Source organism: Anser anser (genome assembly GCF_964211835.1).
Source record: "Anser anser genome assembly, chromosome: 1".
In the NCBI taxonomy this organism is placed as follows: domain Eukaryota; kingdom Metazoa; phylum Chordata; class Aves; order Anseriformes; family Anatidae; genus Anser; species Anser anser.
The window spans coordinates 73690201-73706081 of record NC_139720.1 but is presented as its reverse complement, the minus strand read 5'-3'; the positions used below and the strand labels follow the sequence as shown (position 1 = coordinate 73706081).

The window sequence follows — 15881 nt, the reverse complement described above, 5'->3', positions numbered from 1 at the left end:
GACTCTGGTAGCTGGAATAAGCATAATTCTCCTGCTGTGTCATGCTTGCCTGCAGCAAAAGCAAGCAAAGCCTGATGGACTGTTCCTGTCCACAACAGCTCTGTCTGCACTGGGGTCAGGTCTGCAGCAGCACTGGCCAGACCCAGGACACTGCTGACCTTCAGACAAGCCATTCTCCAAGCTATTCTCCAACCACAAGGCCAATATACACCAGCATTTCCCTGCTTCTACAAAAAAAAACAGCTTTTTGTCAGCTTTCTCCCTTCTGGAAAAAAAAAAAAAGAATTTCGTTACTGCAGCTCCTGAGCAAACATTGGTAGGACACTCAGATTTCTGTAATTTGTAATCAGATTGAATCTAGCTACTTCCCCTTTTAGAAAGGTCATTCTTGAATAAATTAAACTTCCTAGTGTACTCTATTAAAATATATATTTTTTTAAAATAGTATTATTCTATTAAATAAGGTCCATGAACAATAAAGTCAAAACATTTATAACCATAAACAAAACCACACTTCTCAGTATTTTATATGTATGTTATATTATATGTGTTATATTATATTATATTAATATATATTATAATATATAATATATATTAATATAATATATAATTATATTATATTATATGTATGTTATATTATATGTAAACATTTGGAAAACCTGGAATTTGTTCACTCCCATAAATATTTGGAAAAGAAAATGGAAAATAATAAGGATGTTCATAATTATGACTAAGTATGCTAGGATCTGATATTGCAAAACTATGCTGAGTAGACACTACCACCACCAATGAGGGCTTCTGGATAAACGCTTAGAACTCCATTCTATCCTGTGCAGCCTCCAGGAGAAATACATCAAAGACAGAAGACTCCATCTGGGAAAGCAGTTCTTCTCACTACACTGCATAGTAACTGACCCAAGCTCTAGCCTTTTTATAACTAAACTTGGAGGCACACTGGTCTCCAGCTTTCAGAGAGATGCTTTGAAAAGAATAACCCCAGTTTCAGAGTGGCACCAGAGATGGACTGGTTGAGACACACCATCAGAGCAGTTTCTGTGGAGCTAGATTTTTCATACTGTAAACCTTTTGGAAAATCCAGCACTGGAATCCCTTTCCACAGATGTGTTCCCCCTCCTCTCTGAAAGTCTGCTTAGCTGGTGTTATTTCTCTCACCTCCACCATCATCGTCTCTGAAGAACTCCTCACTGTCATTTGCTGAGTGGGATTTTTTCATCTCAGCAATTCGATTTCGGGGCACTTTTCTCTTAAGGGATGGGGAGAAAAAGGATGGGCGATTGTTGCGTTCTGGGGTTGGTGGTGTGCTGAAAGAAGTGACCTGAAAGGAAAAATAAAGGAAATGCTAGGATAAGTTTTGTTTAAGAAGTTCTATGCTTCCAATAGGAAATAAACAGTTTCAAATATGCACCACAAGGTAATCACATGTAAAAATCAGAATCACAACTGGTGCCCAGCTGCAAGTTTTATCAGAGTGGTCTGATAAACTGACTGTGTCAACTGCACAGTCATCTCAACTTCAAGACACTCATCAAGATGAAAGTATTTTGATGCATCAGCACCCTCAACTGTTATGTAAATAATAAAAAGAACTCCAGAGCCATCATGTGATCACTTTTCAAAGGGATTTATAGTTACAAAGGAATAAAAATGCAGATTAATAATTTATTTAGGCACCAAGAATGTTAGTGTTATTTTTATATGTTGAAATTCAGAAGACTTAATAGGCTAAGAATGTACTGTACTGGACACAAAATTGTGCATCTTCATTTCTTTGGTAAAGACGAGGTAGTTGTTTGCCTGGTTAAACAGATGCCACATGAGATCACTGTAAAAGGTCACTGTGCCTGTGAAGCAGGGTCACAAGACAATTAATAACCCAAGATGCTGATGCAAAAGACAAGTCAATGAGCAACTCTATGTATATTATTTCTGTATAGGATGGAGAAAAACAAGTTGAAAGGCCAGTGATGAGTTGGTTACAGCAAGTGATGACAAATACAGGGATATAATTGTCCATGGTGAAATGCAGGTTAGGCACAGAACTACAGAGACACTGTTCCTTCAGAGCAGCAGTTGCTGTTGGGTAAACCTCAATTATAGTCAGCCATACCTACTCCAGAAAGAATTTCAATTGCAGTAATTGTGTACTGGTTTTGCTAGTAATATTTTAACCGTTTCCTTTCAAATTAAAAAAAATATGGATAACTACTCTGCTAACAGAGGTGATCAACTTTTATCTCATTCTTACTTTTTCACACCGTTAATTTAACAATCCCATCATGCTTCCTGAGATGAGATCACTGCTCATATCTGTCCTTACAAATAAGGAAGGAGGTGATGTGTAAGGATGACAGCCAAGCCAAGCTGATGCTGCACTGCAGAAACTCGCTATGTCATCCCTCTGTCATTAACATAAAAAAATTAGAAGCATTCTACCACCCAACTGATCCTCTCTTAAGGGCACTTGATCTCTAACCTCTGCTTGTCTCAATTTATTTTTAATTCTGTAGCCATTTCATATCACACCTGCAGGGAAAACCAGACACAGACAAATTACCATTAAATCCATTAGCAAAGAGCAATGATAATACATTATCAAACAGAGGCACTGGAAGTCTTGGAGCCAAAAGATCAGGAAGTCCCTCCAGGCCTGGTTTCTTCAGGCTGTACCTCTACAGCACAGAGCTTGCGCAGAGTTAATGAGCTCTGTGCTGACAGCTCATTTCGCCTTTTAGGAAGCCAGAAAGAGAAATCCCATGACTTCCATGGTCACCACTGGAAGCAGATCTGCTGGCCTTTTAACTCCACGGGTTACTGATGTTACACAGGAAACCAGGCTGGAATCCATCAGTAATCACTCTGCCTAGGTCAGGACACATCTGTATAGATATTTTAAAGACACACTGCCTAATTCCCATTAACTAGGTAAAATGCTTTAACTGAAATCAATGCTCAAGACTGAAAAAGGGCCAAATCAGGATCTTTGGACAGACTCTATTGGTATTTTACTGCACTTGTATTAAAATTAAGCATATGTATAAATATGGTTGTACATCTTGATCCACAGTCTTTGCTTTAATATTATACAGGCTTTGCACTGCTGGTATTCACTCCTCAAAATCTCCTGTGAAGTTTAGTCAGCAACCTACACCACATACAAATTCCATGTTTCTAGGTAAACCCCATCTTGTACAGAAATGGAATCTATTAATTTTCATAAAAATAGGCAGAACCATAATTTTCATTGGCATCAACATCACTGTTGTTTCAACAAAACACTCCTCCATAAGTATGAGTCATGCACTCATCTCTGTACTCATTATTTGCTCAAGGGAAACTGCAACAAAAATCCATCTGCATATACTGAATAGATCTGAAATCTATACAAGCAAAATTAAGTTCAGATCCATGATGTGGGTGAATTCCAGCTTCAGTTCATCCACTGGCTTTAAACAAAACATATCCACGCTCAACCTTAAGTCAGTATTTCTGTCTACTACTTACTCTCTCATGCACTGGGGAATCTGGATTTGAGTCTTCTTCTGTACCATATGGTGAAGTGTCACCAGTAGAAACTCTACTCACTGCCATTTCCGCGTGTCCTTTCCCTTGTGGCCCTTTCATTCGGACAAACTCCATGTTGTTATATTTATAGAAGCCAAAAGACATTTTTTGAGCCATCTTTGCTGCAACACTCACCTACAATGCACCAAGATGGGAGAGAAATATATAAAATATCACCTTCAAATATAAAACATAATGTTCTCTGAAAGCAGTTATCTAAGTATAAGTCCAAAACATAGCAGATAATGGTCATTATCTTGATTCTTAGGAAACATTTTAAGCCAAAGTCTGAAGTGATTTCCAAAGGGGAAGCAATTTTACAGATACAAAAACAGACGCTCAGAGGAGAGTCAACTCCTTCAGCTATCCAAAAAGCAAAGTTATCCAATGACAAGCTGAGATAAAACAAAAGCTTTTTTCAGACCCACACAACGTGGCACACTGAAGCACAGGAAAGCACATGCATAACTCAACACAACCCACACAGGGACAATTGTATGAGTCCAAAAAGTAACAGACACATAAGAAAACCAGCAAGGCACACAGCTCAATTCTGGCACTACTGTATGGCAAGTACAATTCAGACATTTGTGTTCATATTGTCAAACCCAAAGCAAAAAGACAGAGCTCCCATGCACAACTAACCTGCATCACACTGCTCACCACAAAACCCTGACATCTTTTGAACCCTCTCAAAAGAGAAAAGGGCTCAATTTCCAGTGAACACAACTGAACTGAGAACTGAACTGAGAACTAGGAAAAGGAACAGACCAATATGAAAACAGTCGAGGTTTTGACAAGTGAAATAAGGAGGACTTACGCATAAGCTTAAGTGGTTTATCACAACTTTCAGCAGTTTATCCCATCAAAGGCCCTGGTTTGTTTATAAGATAACAATTTATATTGCACTAAGAATTAATACAGACAACTGAAATCAAGTAACCTTCAGAAGTACAGAGAGCTTGCTTCTCTTCTCTTAAGAAGAGTGAAAATACAAGCAGGTCAGATTTCAAGTTTTGCCTTTGGCTATAATCAAGTGTTTAAACAAACAATTCTGTTCCATCTAACAAAACAATATGAAGCAGAATTTTTATACTCATGTTCTTTGGAGAAACGACTATAAGAATATAAACTACTCACATTTAAAAACATGGAGAAGGTAAATTATTCAGGCCCTCTATTGAAGAGGGTAGGAACAAAGGGAAATGAAGGAGTTTACAGTCACAGTAGGTAGTGACTGGCATCCTTTTCTTTTTTTAATCCTTCAGCACTGTCTTCACAGTAAATATTTTGTGAAGTTTATTGGCTCACACACAATCTTGACTAAGTACTGAATTTGAAGCTACAAGTGAAGTCATTTCATGTTTCTATAGAAAAGCAATGAAAGCTTCCTTCCAATGCAGTGAAACTGCAGTGGCCTTTTGAAAATATCCACGAGTAGAGAACACACTAAACAAAAACACATTTTACATTTAACAAGATAGTTATCAGAGTTTAAGATCTTCATGTAAAACATGCCTTCACTGAAGTAACTAGAAAAATCCACGAGCTTTCAGAAAAATGAAAGGGTTCCCAGAATTCTGTTATTCAGATCCATTCTGATGTCATACTCTTGCATCTTCATCAGTTTCACTCCTTTTGGCAAACACAAGAGTAACAAAACCTGATCTGAGCAACCTCAGCTGCAACCTCAGTGCACCCAAAAGCACTAACTTTGGAGCAGTTTTCAAAACTAAAAAGGATAGGTCATGATGCAGATGATCTAACAGGACAAAAAGCCAACAACCTCACAGTAGCACAGAAAAACTGTGGTCAGTATTGCTACAAAAGACATTGTCTTTCAGAACCACATTACCCTGTTGTCATAGACCTTCTTGAGTGCTTCATAGCGGATGGACCCCTGAAAAATCACTCCTTGGAAGGTGTTGCTTTTGTCACTGGCAACCAGCTCCACACAGACCATTTCTCCTTCTCCTACAGTCATGTCACTGAAAACCTGCAAAATGCAAGACGAAATACTTCAGGGAAAACTGCAGCTGGTAAAGATCAAACACATTGAGATTCCCGCGATTCTCTTCAGGCCCAATGTAGGTTCAATGTAAATGGGAAAAAGTAATGGAGATGTAGGCTCTATCACAGCTTTTCCAAAAACCATGGACTCCAGGCAGTGTCCACTGCACGTCATGTGTTTGGGTAAGCAGCTCTTACAATCAGCTTCTCTTGCTTCAGCCCATCATAAAAACACATGCCAAAATCCAGCTCTAAATCTGATTTCAAACATATTAAAGAATGAGGAACATCAAATAAATCATCATGGACTTGCCCCATAAAACCCCCTGGAATATAACCCTCCAAAAACATTTGTTCAAAAGGTGCCAGAAAACAACCACTCCGGACATAAGACTAGAATGGGACAAAACCCTGCTGCAGCTCAAGGAACTCACCTCTTCAAAACTGTCAATCATGAAAAATATGTTGGGATAGCTGATCTTTGACTCCTCTCCTTTGCTGTCCATTGGGTGTTTGCTAGGAGATGCAAACACTTGCTGAGAAAAATATCGAAAAAGAAAATTATATCCTTTCAGTTAAACGTGCCAAGGAATGGGCACGCTGAATACAAGGCAAGCAGTACCAAAACACCACAGTCCAGCACTGCTCAATCAGCCAACACTTGCACTTCTGCTAGGAATGCTGGACATCCTTCAAGCAAAGCTGAGCTTGCAATAATGATAGAATCTCCCACTTGTTAAATCCTTGAATTTTCATGTGCAAGTTATCAGTTACTGCATAGTAAATTTCTCTGTGTGTTCCTCTCACCAACCTATAGTAATGCTAAGGCATCTCCCTCAAGTTATTTCTAAGTTGCTGCAATGTGCTGCAATGCAAAAGCACATAGCAAGAAAGTTACTGTGGAATAGCTGACCTAACATTATTTGTTTGTACAATGATTTTTGTTATTATTGTTTGCTTAGTCTCACAATAAGATCAATATTGCTCAGTAATGACACGTGAGGCTCTCAGGAGGACAAGAACTTGATTTCTCACCCCCATCTTCTACTTCTGTTTCTTTCCCTAGCCATTGTGCTTCCTGTTACACGTTCCTCCCTCTGAAGCAACTCCTCATCTCCTTTGTTCTTTTCTCTCTTCAAAACAATCAACATATAAAAAGCTAAAGGTTTTAAATTTTATCATTCCAACAATATTAAAACAGTTAAAAAGCAGAAGAATTCATACTGAGTAGCTTTCTTTGCTTCTACCTCCATTCACAAAGCTTTGAATTAAAGTAACGTGATGAATCTCAACACATTCACCACGGGCTAATTTAATTACATTAGAAAGTAACGTGACTTGCCAATGATCAGGCTTGCACTGGTGCCTGAAACAAGGACATCTTCCAGGCACCCTTGTTCTTATGCCATCCAATGTAAAGCCAAAAAAACCACCCCAAACTCATCTCCAGTCACATACACCAAAGGAAAATATAGTTTCTATAGATCTTATTGTCGAGCCAACAGAAAATCGATACAGTCTGAAAAATAATTTAGGGGAAAGTCAGCCTCTTTTTACACTGGTTTCATGCCCTAGGTACTCTCCTGGTATGAGCACAGTAGCTCTGTCACAGCTCTGGAGAAGTATAGCATGTCATAATGTTGGTAATAGAAGATGAAATAATACAATATTGCTTAATACGTGTTACATTTGTGATGTACTGTTCTGGGGCTGCGCTTGGAAGATACAAAATATATGTGCAAGGATAGCATGGGAGAATGCACCGATTCATGATGAGGAGTAAGGAGGACTAAAAGAATGCACAATCTGCAAGACATCTAGATAACTGGGGCCTCTTGGACCCTGGGAACTGGATCAAACCAACCTTGCGGTTTGGACTGAGACGGAGGGCTCAGAGAGCATGCGTAAGAAGAACAGGTTAAAAAGTTCAACTCTGATGAAGACATCTTACTTCATCCTGACGACCACCCGGACGACCACCACAGAGTAATATGCAAGCGCAGAAGGACTGATAAGATAATTAGCATATGAAGCGGGGCTAGGCAGAGCTAGGAAATGAATATGCATAGATGTGTTGTGAAACTTAATGCATATGTAATATTTTAGGAGATAAAAGAGAACTGAGTGAACAAATTGGACGAAGTTAGATTTGGGCAGGCATGCCCCTAACTTCCAGCGCCTAATAAAGCACCTTCATATAATCACTTTGTGGATTATGTGTCTTCATGAACGGTAACAATAATCCTGCACAGGATTTCTCCCTATTCAATATCTGGTTGTGCACGGAGAGGGTAATATATGCTTTCTAAACCAAGATAAGCAGAGTAATAAAGATCTTAAAATGTTGGCTTTTGTTCATTTAAGATGAATGGCCTCAATGGTACATGTTCCAATGAAATGCCCTAACGCAAATATGCTTTCCACAGTACCTAGAATTGCCTTTTCTCTCTCTTCATATAACAGCTAGAAATGTTATTTGTATATACTGATAAATTCTAATGTGTTCTAGGTTTCTCCTAGAAAAGGGGAGACAAAGAAAAATTTGTAAGCAGCCTCACAGCATAAGCCTCTAAAAATGAGGAACAGAAAACCTTCTCCTCATTCTGAATATTGCTCACATGCTTCACACAGGCCTCTTATCCTCATTTTCCTAGTTTTCAAACAGGCATGCAATATTTACAGATTTCTTTTTCTCAAAAGAACTTTGCAGAAGTTAACTCTGAGTGAAATTTGGACTTTTGCACAGCAGAAACAGCAATGAGAAATAAAAGGATTGTTTCAGTGATCTAACATGGTATCTTAACTGAACCGGCAGAAGGGAACTGTGTGCTCAACACACTAATTACAAATAAAATGATTAGCATTGCTGGTTTTCTTTGTAGGCAAAACAACAACTGAGTTCAATGTGGTAAAACAATATTAAAGGATTAAAAAATATTCGCTTATTTTAGGTAAAGCCACACAAGCAGCTGAGTGAGCTAAAGGAATGGAAATGCCTGAGATAAACTGTTTATGTAACAGAAGCCTTTTGAAGTAGAATTTTTGCCAGCTAGGAAAAGTCGTTGCAAGATCTTCTGGAAACTGAAGAACTCTAGCATTTCTTATTCCTACCCATGCTTAATTATTCAGTCTCCTCCACTATGCTAAAACGTGGATTAACTTTATACTGCACACAAATAAGTGATAAAGCCTTCTGTGTAGTGATGGAAGGAAAGAGCAGTTGAAGGGAGAAAACAAGAATCACATAAAACAATAAAAAGAAATTGGCAATCAGTAAGTAGTCTATCATTTAATATCCCTACATTACAGATTAACCCTGAAGGTTTCTTGTAACTCATGTCTTGTACAATTTTGGGTTTACCCTCAGATTATTTTTAACACTTAGACATACTCCCTCCAGCACACTCTCCCCAAATGCAGTAAGCAATGACATAAATCTTGAGAGCACAAAGAGGTCTTTATGGTTTTTTGAGATGGGCTATAAAGCGCATTTAGCTGACTGGCAGGAAATGTCAGCAGACAGGCTCGAGCTGCCGGACAAGTGTGAATCTGTGACAGAACACAGCATGAGAACTGCTGTCCTGGTGTTGATACAGTTTTTAGGATCAGGTAATACTGGATGCTCTTATCTACGGTTAAACATAGGCTAGTCTCACCTGAGATTTCTTTTTGTGAATGTGAATGTCTCCTCCATCGGAGCGTGTGCACACAGCACACGTCACCACATAATCCAGCTAAAACAGCACACCAGATAGACAAACGAAGATTTAGAGTTAGAAAAAATAAAAAACACTCATGTGGACGAAGCAGAACACATTCTGCCTTCACTTTTTTCAGCTCTAACTAAAAGTAAACTGTTTTGGTATTGCTATTTCATTCATTCTCTTTACTATCCCAAAACTCCTGCAATTCTCTTGGTAGCCCACAATATTTTTGTTTGTTCACTATATCAGCAGTACTGAAATCTTTTATAAATATACGTGCTGGAGCGCACAAGCTATGGGTAAATAAACTCCTATCAGTGTTGTTTACCATTAAGCTTACTAGTCAGCTGTGGAATATGCATGCCACACAGAAGAACACTTTAAGGTAGGAATGGAAAATATATCCTCCCTTCAAAAAGAAAGAAATAGAAGCAATAATGAACACAAGCAATACACTAGAGAGATCAGAAACCATTAACGTAGCCTGCCAAACAACCTGAAAAAACTTATAAGGTGCATGTGTTACAACTCTGGACTGCAATGCCAGCTGTAACGTTATCTTCTGAATTCTGACTGTAGCAAACAGATTCTGTTTTAATTCATCATTAAATAAGCGCAGAAACTGCTCTCTACAGAGAAGGCTTGCAATGAGAATTTTGGGAGGAAGGGGACAGAATAAAAACAAGTTATTCTCCAAGATGTGTGCAATGAGCCAGCAGTCTCTCATTTTGGGATCATAATCAACAAAACTTTTCAGAGATCTAGAATGACTATAGTATTGTTCACCTTCCCAAAGCACCAATGTAACATCTGTAATAACTGAAGAACACATAAGTTAATTTAAAAAAAAAAAGTAACATGCTAGTTTAATCTTCCCATCAACAAACAGAAAAGGCTTACTAAAGCTCTGATGTCAAGAACAGCAAACTCCCAGTGCAATACATAACACCTTTACTGTATTTTCACTTCCCAGTTTCCTCTCTTAACTGTACCAATATTGTGAACTCTAATGAAAACATTGCTAGTTTAACAGTTTCGTTCACTTTCAAACTATTATACTTAGCAAAGCCTGCCATTTTGTAAAACTTTTAAGAGAATAAAATTCAGCTCTGCTTCATTGGATATATTTAAAGGTTTTAAAGAAAGCTATCAGGACTCTACTAAAAACTATCTCTGGTTTTGTTCATTTAGACTCTGAAAGGCAAAATAAAAAACATGCTTTGTTTCTGTTCTCCAGAAGTGTTCAAATCCCCAAAGCTAAAGAGGAAATAGGGCAGATCAAAGCCTTCCCTGAAACCTCTCTAGCATAAATAGCTCATAAAAATTAAATAAGCATCACTGTTACCTTCTGTAGAATGAGGTTCAAGTAGACGCTCTCTTCCCAGTCAATGTCAGGGTCTCCCAGCCCAGGAAGCTTCTTAGAATCTCTTCGGTAAACTTCAACTTCAACCTGCTAAGAAAATATCACATCTTCTTGAAAAATATTATCTGAAGGTACCTATATGCATACATAATATTGACACCAGAAATTGCACATTGCATAGCTTCCTGGTATATTTTTCTGTCAGGATCAGATTTTGCTGACCATGCAAGGCCAGCCCAGGAGGAAGACTTTGCACAGAAGTGAAGTTTCATTTGTTCCTTATGATAGCTATGTTTTAGCATAAGTGAAATAAATACAATTTGCCTTCCACACACACAGATTTCTCTTAACATAATCCCTTGGAATCAAACATGTCACCAGAGTAACACTCACCATTGTCAGCTGGTAGCTGTTTGAAGAAAAACACAATGCAGAGAGAAGTGGAACTCAAAGCCATCTCATCAGCAGTGACAAACCTTCATCCCAAAGAGCCTACAGACGAAGAATCCCCTTTACACCAAGCCAGATGAATGTCACCAGGGATAAAATAAAAATGAAATAAATCTGCACATCACTGTGGCAGCAGGAGTAAAGAACTGAGCTTGTTCACAAGTGCCGTGGAAGACTCTGGGATGATGAAGTTCACAGAAATCATTTTGGTAAACCCTCTTCTACATGTTACACACTGACAGTGCTAACTGGACCCAGCTACGTATGAAATTTTCATTTGTACTAAAAAAGAAGCAAAGACCAAAAAGCCCAAGTAATCTCAGAAAGCAAGAACAACCCCACAAATGCTAATAAATTGAAGCAACTGAGACAATAACTAACACTTAACTTAATGTAGTGCGCAGAGTTAAAGAGCAGTTTTAAGACACTTTAAAGCAGTTAAAGACGCTTTACAAAAAAATCTGCAGGACAGCTTACCCTCTGAAATAGCGAGTAAAACAAAATAGTGGAATAGGTAGGTAGTACACTTTTTAGACGCCAAAGCTATGTACTGTCTTGATAAACCTGGAAAAACATTTGTTTCTCTTTGACAAAAATCTTTTTGGTTAACGTTAACATTTCTTAAATATATGTTAAAATATCTGGAATACTGTGACCAGTTAACATAGATGCAAACAGGGCAACTCCTGAACCTTTTATTTTGTTTTGGATAGGGCGGAGAAAAAAGGGTAAAGCTAGTTTATTAGAAAATAGATTGTCATAGAAGCCTGAATACATGAATGAAATCAAACGGAGTAGGATTAGGTCCTATAGTAAACGCATCTTTATTTCAAGTCCTCTGGGAAGGACAAAATTACCAGGCTGAAGTATAGTGAAGATGAAGAAAACACTGCAACATTTCAGGCTGATACCATCACTGGATAGCGTGAAAGCTGAATGCATTGTTTGTTATGATTTTTTTCCACTTACAAATATCTTTTTAAAACACTACAGACACATACAGATGTCATTCCTGTATTTCTGAAGCTCCTAACCATGAGTTTTTCTACTGGCAGCATGACTGCACAAATTATTGAGAGTTACTGTAAAAAACTAAGACTAAGCTGGGGGCAGCTGAGGGCAATAATCTCATCTAAATTCATCTCCAAATAAACTTAAGGTGATTTTTGCATTTTCGTGCCTAACAGCACAGAAACACATAGTCACAGGATTTCAGAAATACCTTGTGAGACAAAGTCAGGCTGTCTAGAAAGGAAGGATTGGATGGAGACAACCCTAACTGAGCAATTAAAGGGTACAACTCCAGGTTTAGCTAATACCAGGGTAAATGAGATGAAACACACAGCAGACACCACCTCAGTCCACTTTGCCTCCAAGCCCATGAAGCCTTTATTTTAACCCAGGCAGAATTTAATCACCTCTTTAATTCCAAATCTCACTTTGCAAAATTTGGCTACTACTGTTTTCTGGCCATGAAGTTAATTCAGATGCTGATCTCCTTCTCCCCAGCAATTACAATGTTGGATCAGAGCTTTTTCACCTAACACCCCTCCCATCCCATTACAGATAACAACAGGGAACAGCCTCTCTCTAATCAACGGTGACATTTTTCCCTAGGTTAGGGAAGTTTCTCCACTAACTTAGAGTCTGATTCCCAGGCAGAACAACATGCAGGTCAGAACACCGCGGCTCACAGCAAATTTCTGCCTCAAGTGCCAAGCACTCAAGCTCTACTGTAATTCAAAAGGAGATGGATCATTTTTTTGCCAGGCTAGAAACTGCAGGAGGCACAGACCTTGTGTAGTGGGTTTACGTGGCAAGGTTTTGGTAGCAGGGGGCCATAGGGGTGGCTTCTGTGAGAAGGATCTAGAAGCTGCCCCATGTTTGGTAAGGGCCTCACTGCTGACCAGAGCTGAGCCAATAAGCGATGTTGTTTTGCGCCTCTGTGAGAGCATATTTAAGACAGGGAAAAAAAAAAGCTGTGCCACACACAGCAGCTGGGAGAGTGAGAGGAGTGAGGAACAGCCTCACAGGTGCCAAGGTCAGTGAAGAAGGAGGGGGAGAGGTGCTCCAGGTGCTGGAGCAGAAGTCCCCTGCGGCCTGTGGTGAGGACCATGGTGAAGCAGGCTGTCCCCCTGCAGCCCATGGAGTACCACAGTGGAGCAGGGTTCCATGCTGCAGCCTGGGGAGGAGACCACGGTGGAGCAGGTGGACCTGCACCGACGGAGGCTGCAGCCTGTGGAAGACCCCTGCCGGAGCAGATTCCGGGCCAGACCTGTAGCCCGTGGAGAGGAGCCCACGCAGGAGCAGGTGACCTGGCAGGAGCTGCTGCCCGTGGGGGATCCAGGTTGGAGCAGTTTGCTCCTGAGGGATGGACCCTGTGGTACGGACCCATATCTGGAGCAGTTCTTGAAGAGCTGCTGCCTGTGGGCAGCCCACGCTGGATCAGTCCAGGAAGGACTGCATCCCGTGGGAGGGACTTCACAGCACAGGGGACAAGAGTGACTGAGAAGGAGTGGCGGCGAAGAAGCGCTATAGACTGACCATAACCCCCATTCTCCCATTCCCCTGTGCCGCTCCGGGGGGGAGGAGGTGGAAGAGGGTGGATTGGGGGGGAAGGTGCTTTTGGTTTCTTTCTTTTGTTTCTCATTTCTCTAACTTGTTAGTAATAGTAAGATTTATTACCTATCTCCCTACGCTGAGTTTGTTTTGCCTGTCACAATAATTACTGTGTGATCTCCTCATCCTTATCTCAACCCTCAAGCCCTTTTCATTGTATTTTCTCCCCATTTCTCTTTGAGGAGGGGGAGTGAGAGAGTGGTTGTGGTGGAGCTCGGCCGCCCACCCGAGTAAAACCACCACACCTTGGTTTGACAGGTCACACCAGTAAGGACATGGACGGTCTCTTCCCAGAGAGAAAGCAGGCATCAGTAGGCAGAGGCTACAGAAGCAGTGCTAATCCAAACAGAGAAGGGCAGAAAACGGATTTCTGAATGCTCTTCACAATGTGGGCCTGGCTAGCCATCACCTGCCATGGCAGCCTGTGGTTTCAGGCACCACTGTAAAAGGGATCTGAGGAGCAAAATGCAACGAGCTCTTGTCCTCATGACAAAGAGCACCACCACTCCCCACCGACCAGCTGACGTGCTACATAGTGAAGACACCCAAATTACGAGTCACTTTTGGAAAATCTCACCTGGTATCCTATAACCACAGTATCTGCAACATCTGTCTCATATTCATTTCCAAACAATTGCCTTCCAGAAATATCCAAAAGACATCTCAGGATAGAACAAAGTGCTGAATCTGGATCGGCCAACCCGAACGGCAGCTTCCAGGGGTTTGGTTTCCCGTGCAAGTGCCATAGCTCCCAAAATAATTTAATCTCCCTCTTCTGCCATGGTGCTATGTGATGGTGGCCACTTGATATTACAGGAAATAAATCGACAGGCTTGGTTCAACTTGTAGTAAGTGATCCCACTGCCACTAGCACACTGTGTAGTCCCAGGCAGGGCCAAAGATGTAAGGAAGACTGGGGCTAACCCCATGTGGAGCCTGCAACCATTTGTTTACCATTAGCTACTAAAGGAGGCATCTAAATCAATCATTCACAAGAAAATGTACATTAAAAAAAATACACAAAAAACTTTAAACACAATTTCTGTTCAAAGTAACTGTTTCATATGTGCTGATATTAAACAGTAGTAACTAACAATCTAAATTCTTTGGCAGGCTGACCTAATTTGTTCCCTTTCCTGGCAAGCTCATTCAGCATTTGTATGCTTGTCTTCCTGGTACTATATAGAAGCAGCATATATGCCAAAAATGTAAAATCAAAATCTGAAGCCCCTATTCCTTTCTCAGGTCACTTATGTGCAAAAGAATAGCAGTTATGAGATCTCAAATATGGTGCAATTAGCTATCTTTCAACAGGCATCATGGGATTTTCTTAATTTCTTGCAAAAATCTAAAAATCAAGGGTAAGTACTAACCTTCTTTATTTAAGTACCTGCAGCACTGCTAGAAGACACTTGGGATTGACAGTACAGGAAAACAGAAGACTAACACATTCCCTGTTCTGACCTGTAAGCGTTCAGACACTAATAAATAGGAGAGCTGCCAAAAATCTCAACAGGTTCCAAGTAACAGAAACCATTACATGAATTTAGGTAAGCCGATGCTGACAACGCTGAGCACAGTGTTTCCTGACTGAAGAGAAACACACACAGAAGTGTTGCCTTATATTTACATAGATATCATGCAGTAAATGTAAATCTTTTGTTGTTGTTGTTTGGTTTAACATTATACCTATATAAAAATATATAATACATTTTATATATATATATGTCATAAATATAACAAAAATATAAAATATATTAAACTACTCTATATAATATATAAAAATGTATTTTATATGCATACAATTTGATTAGGATCTCGTGCTTTTCAGTACACAGTTTTGTGATTTTCTGGGCTTTATTCACATTGTCATGTTTGGCTTTCCAGAGTTAAGAAATGATACAGACTGAAGAACACATTGGATTTCAGGGCCAGCTGAGTCCTCCCATGAAAACATGCCTGTCTCAGACTGGGTCTTTTTCCAGGTCGGCTGCTGATTCACTTGGTCATATCTCACTTTGATGTCTGTTCATCTGGCTTTAGATTAGAGGCACCTTCCTGCACGTGTGAAAACATTATTAATAGAAATAATTGCATAAATACTAATTATTTATTACCAGCAACATCCAAAAGCTAACCTAGATTTCCCCATT

At 39.7% G+C, this 15881-nt stretch overlaps 1 protein-coding gene across 5 annotated transcripts in view; it reads right to left on the bottom strand.

Moving 5' to 3' along the window:
* Nucleotides 1-15881, bottom strand: part of KIAA0930 — a 76171-nt gene that overhangs the window by 9297 nt on the left and 50993 nt on the right. For 4 of the 5 annotated variants that reach the window (XM_083846188.1, XM_083846190.1, XM_083846192.1 and 1 more), the window contains 6 exons: nucleotides 10642-10749; nucleotides 9249-9326; nucleotides 6027-6128; nucleotides 5438-5578; nucleotides 3523-3717; nucleotides 1174-1336 (listed from right to left, as the gene is read on the bottom strand). In XM_083846188.1, coding sequence (XP_083702314.1) covers nucleotides 1174-1336; nucleotides 3523-3717; nucleotides 5438-5578; nucleotides 6027-6128; nucleotides 9249-9326; nucleotides 10642-10749 — 787 coding nt within the window. The remainder of the gene's footprint in view (nucleotides 1-1173; nucleotides 1337-3522; nucleotides 3718-5437; nucleotides 5579-6026; nucleotides 6129-9248; nucleotides 9327-10641; nucleotides 10750-15881) is intronic. The other variant, XM_083846189.1, reaches the window with a different exon arrangement.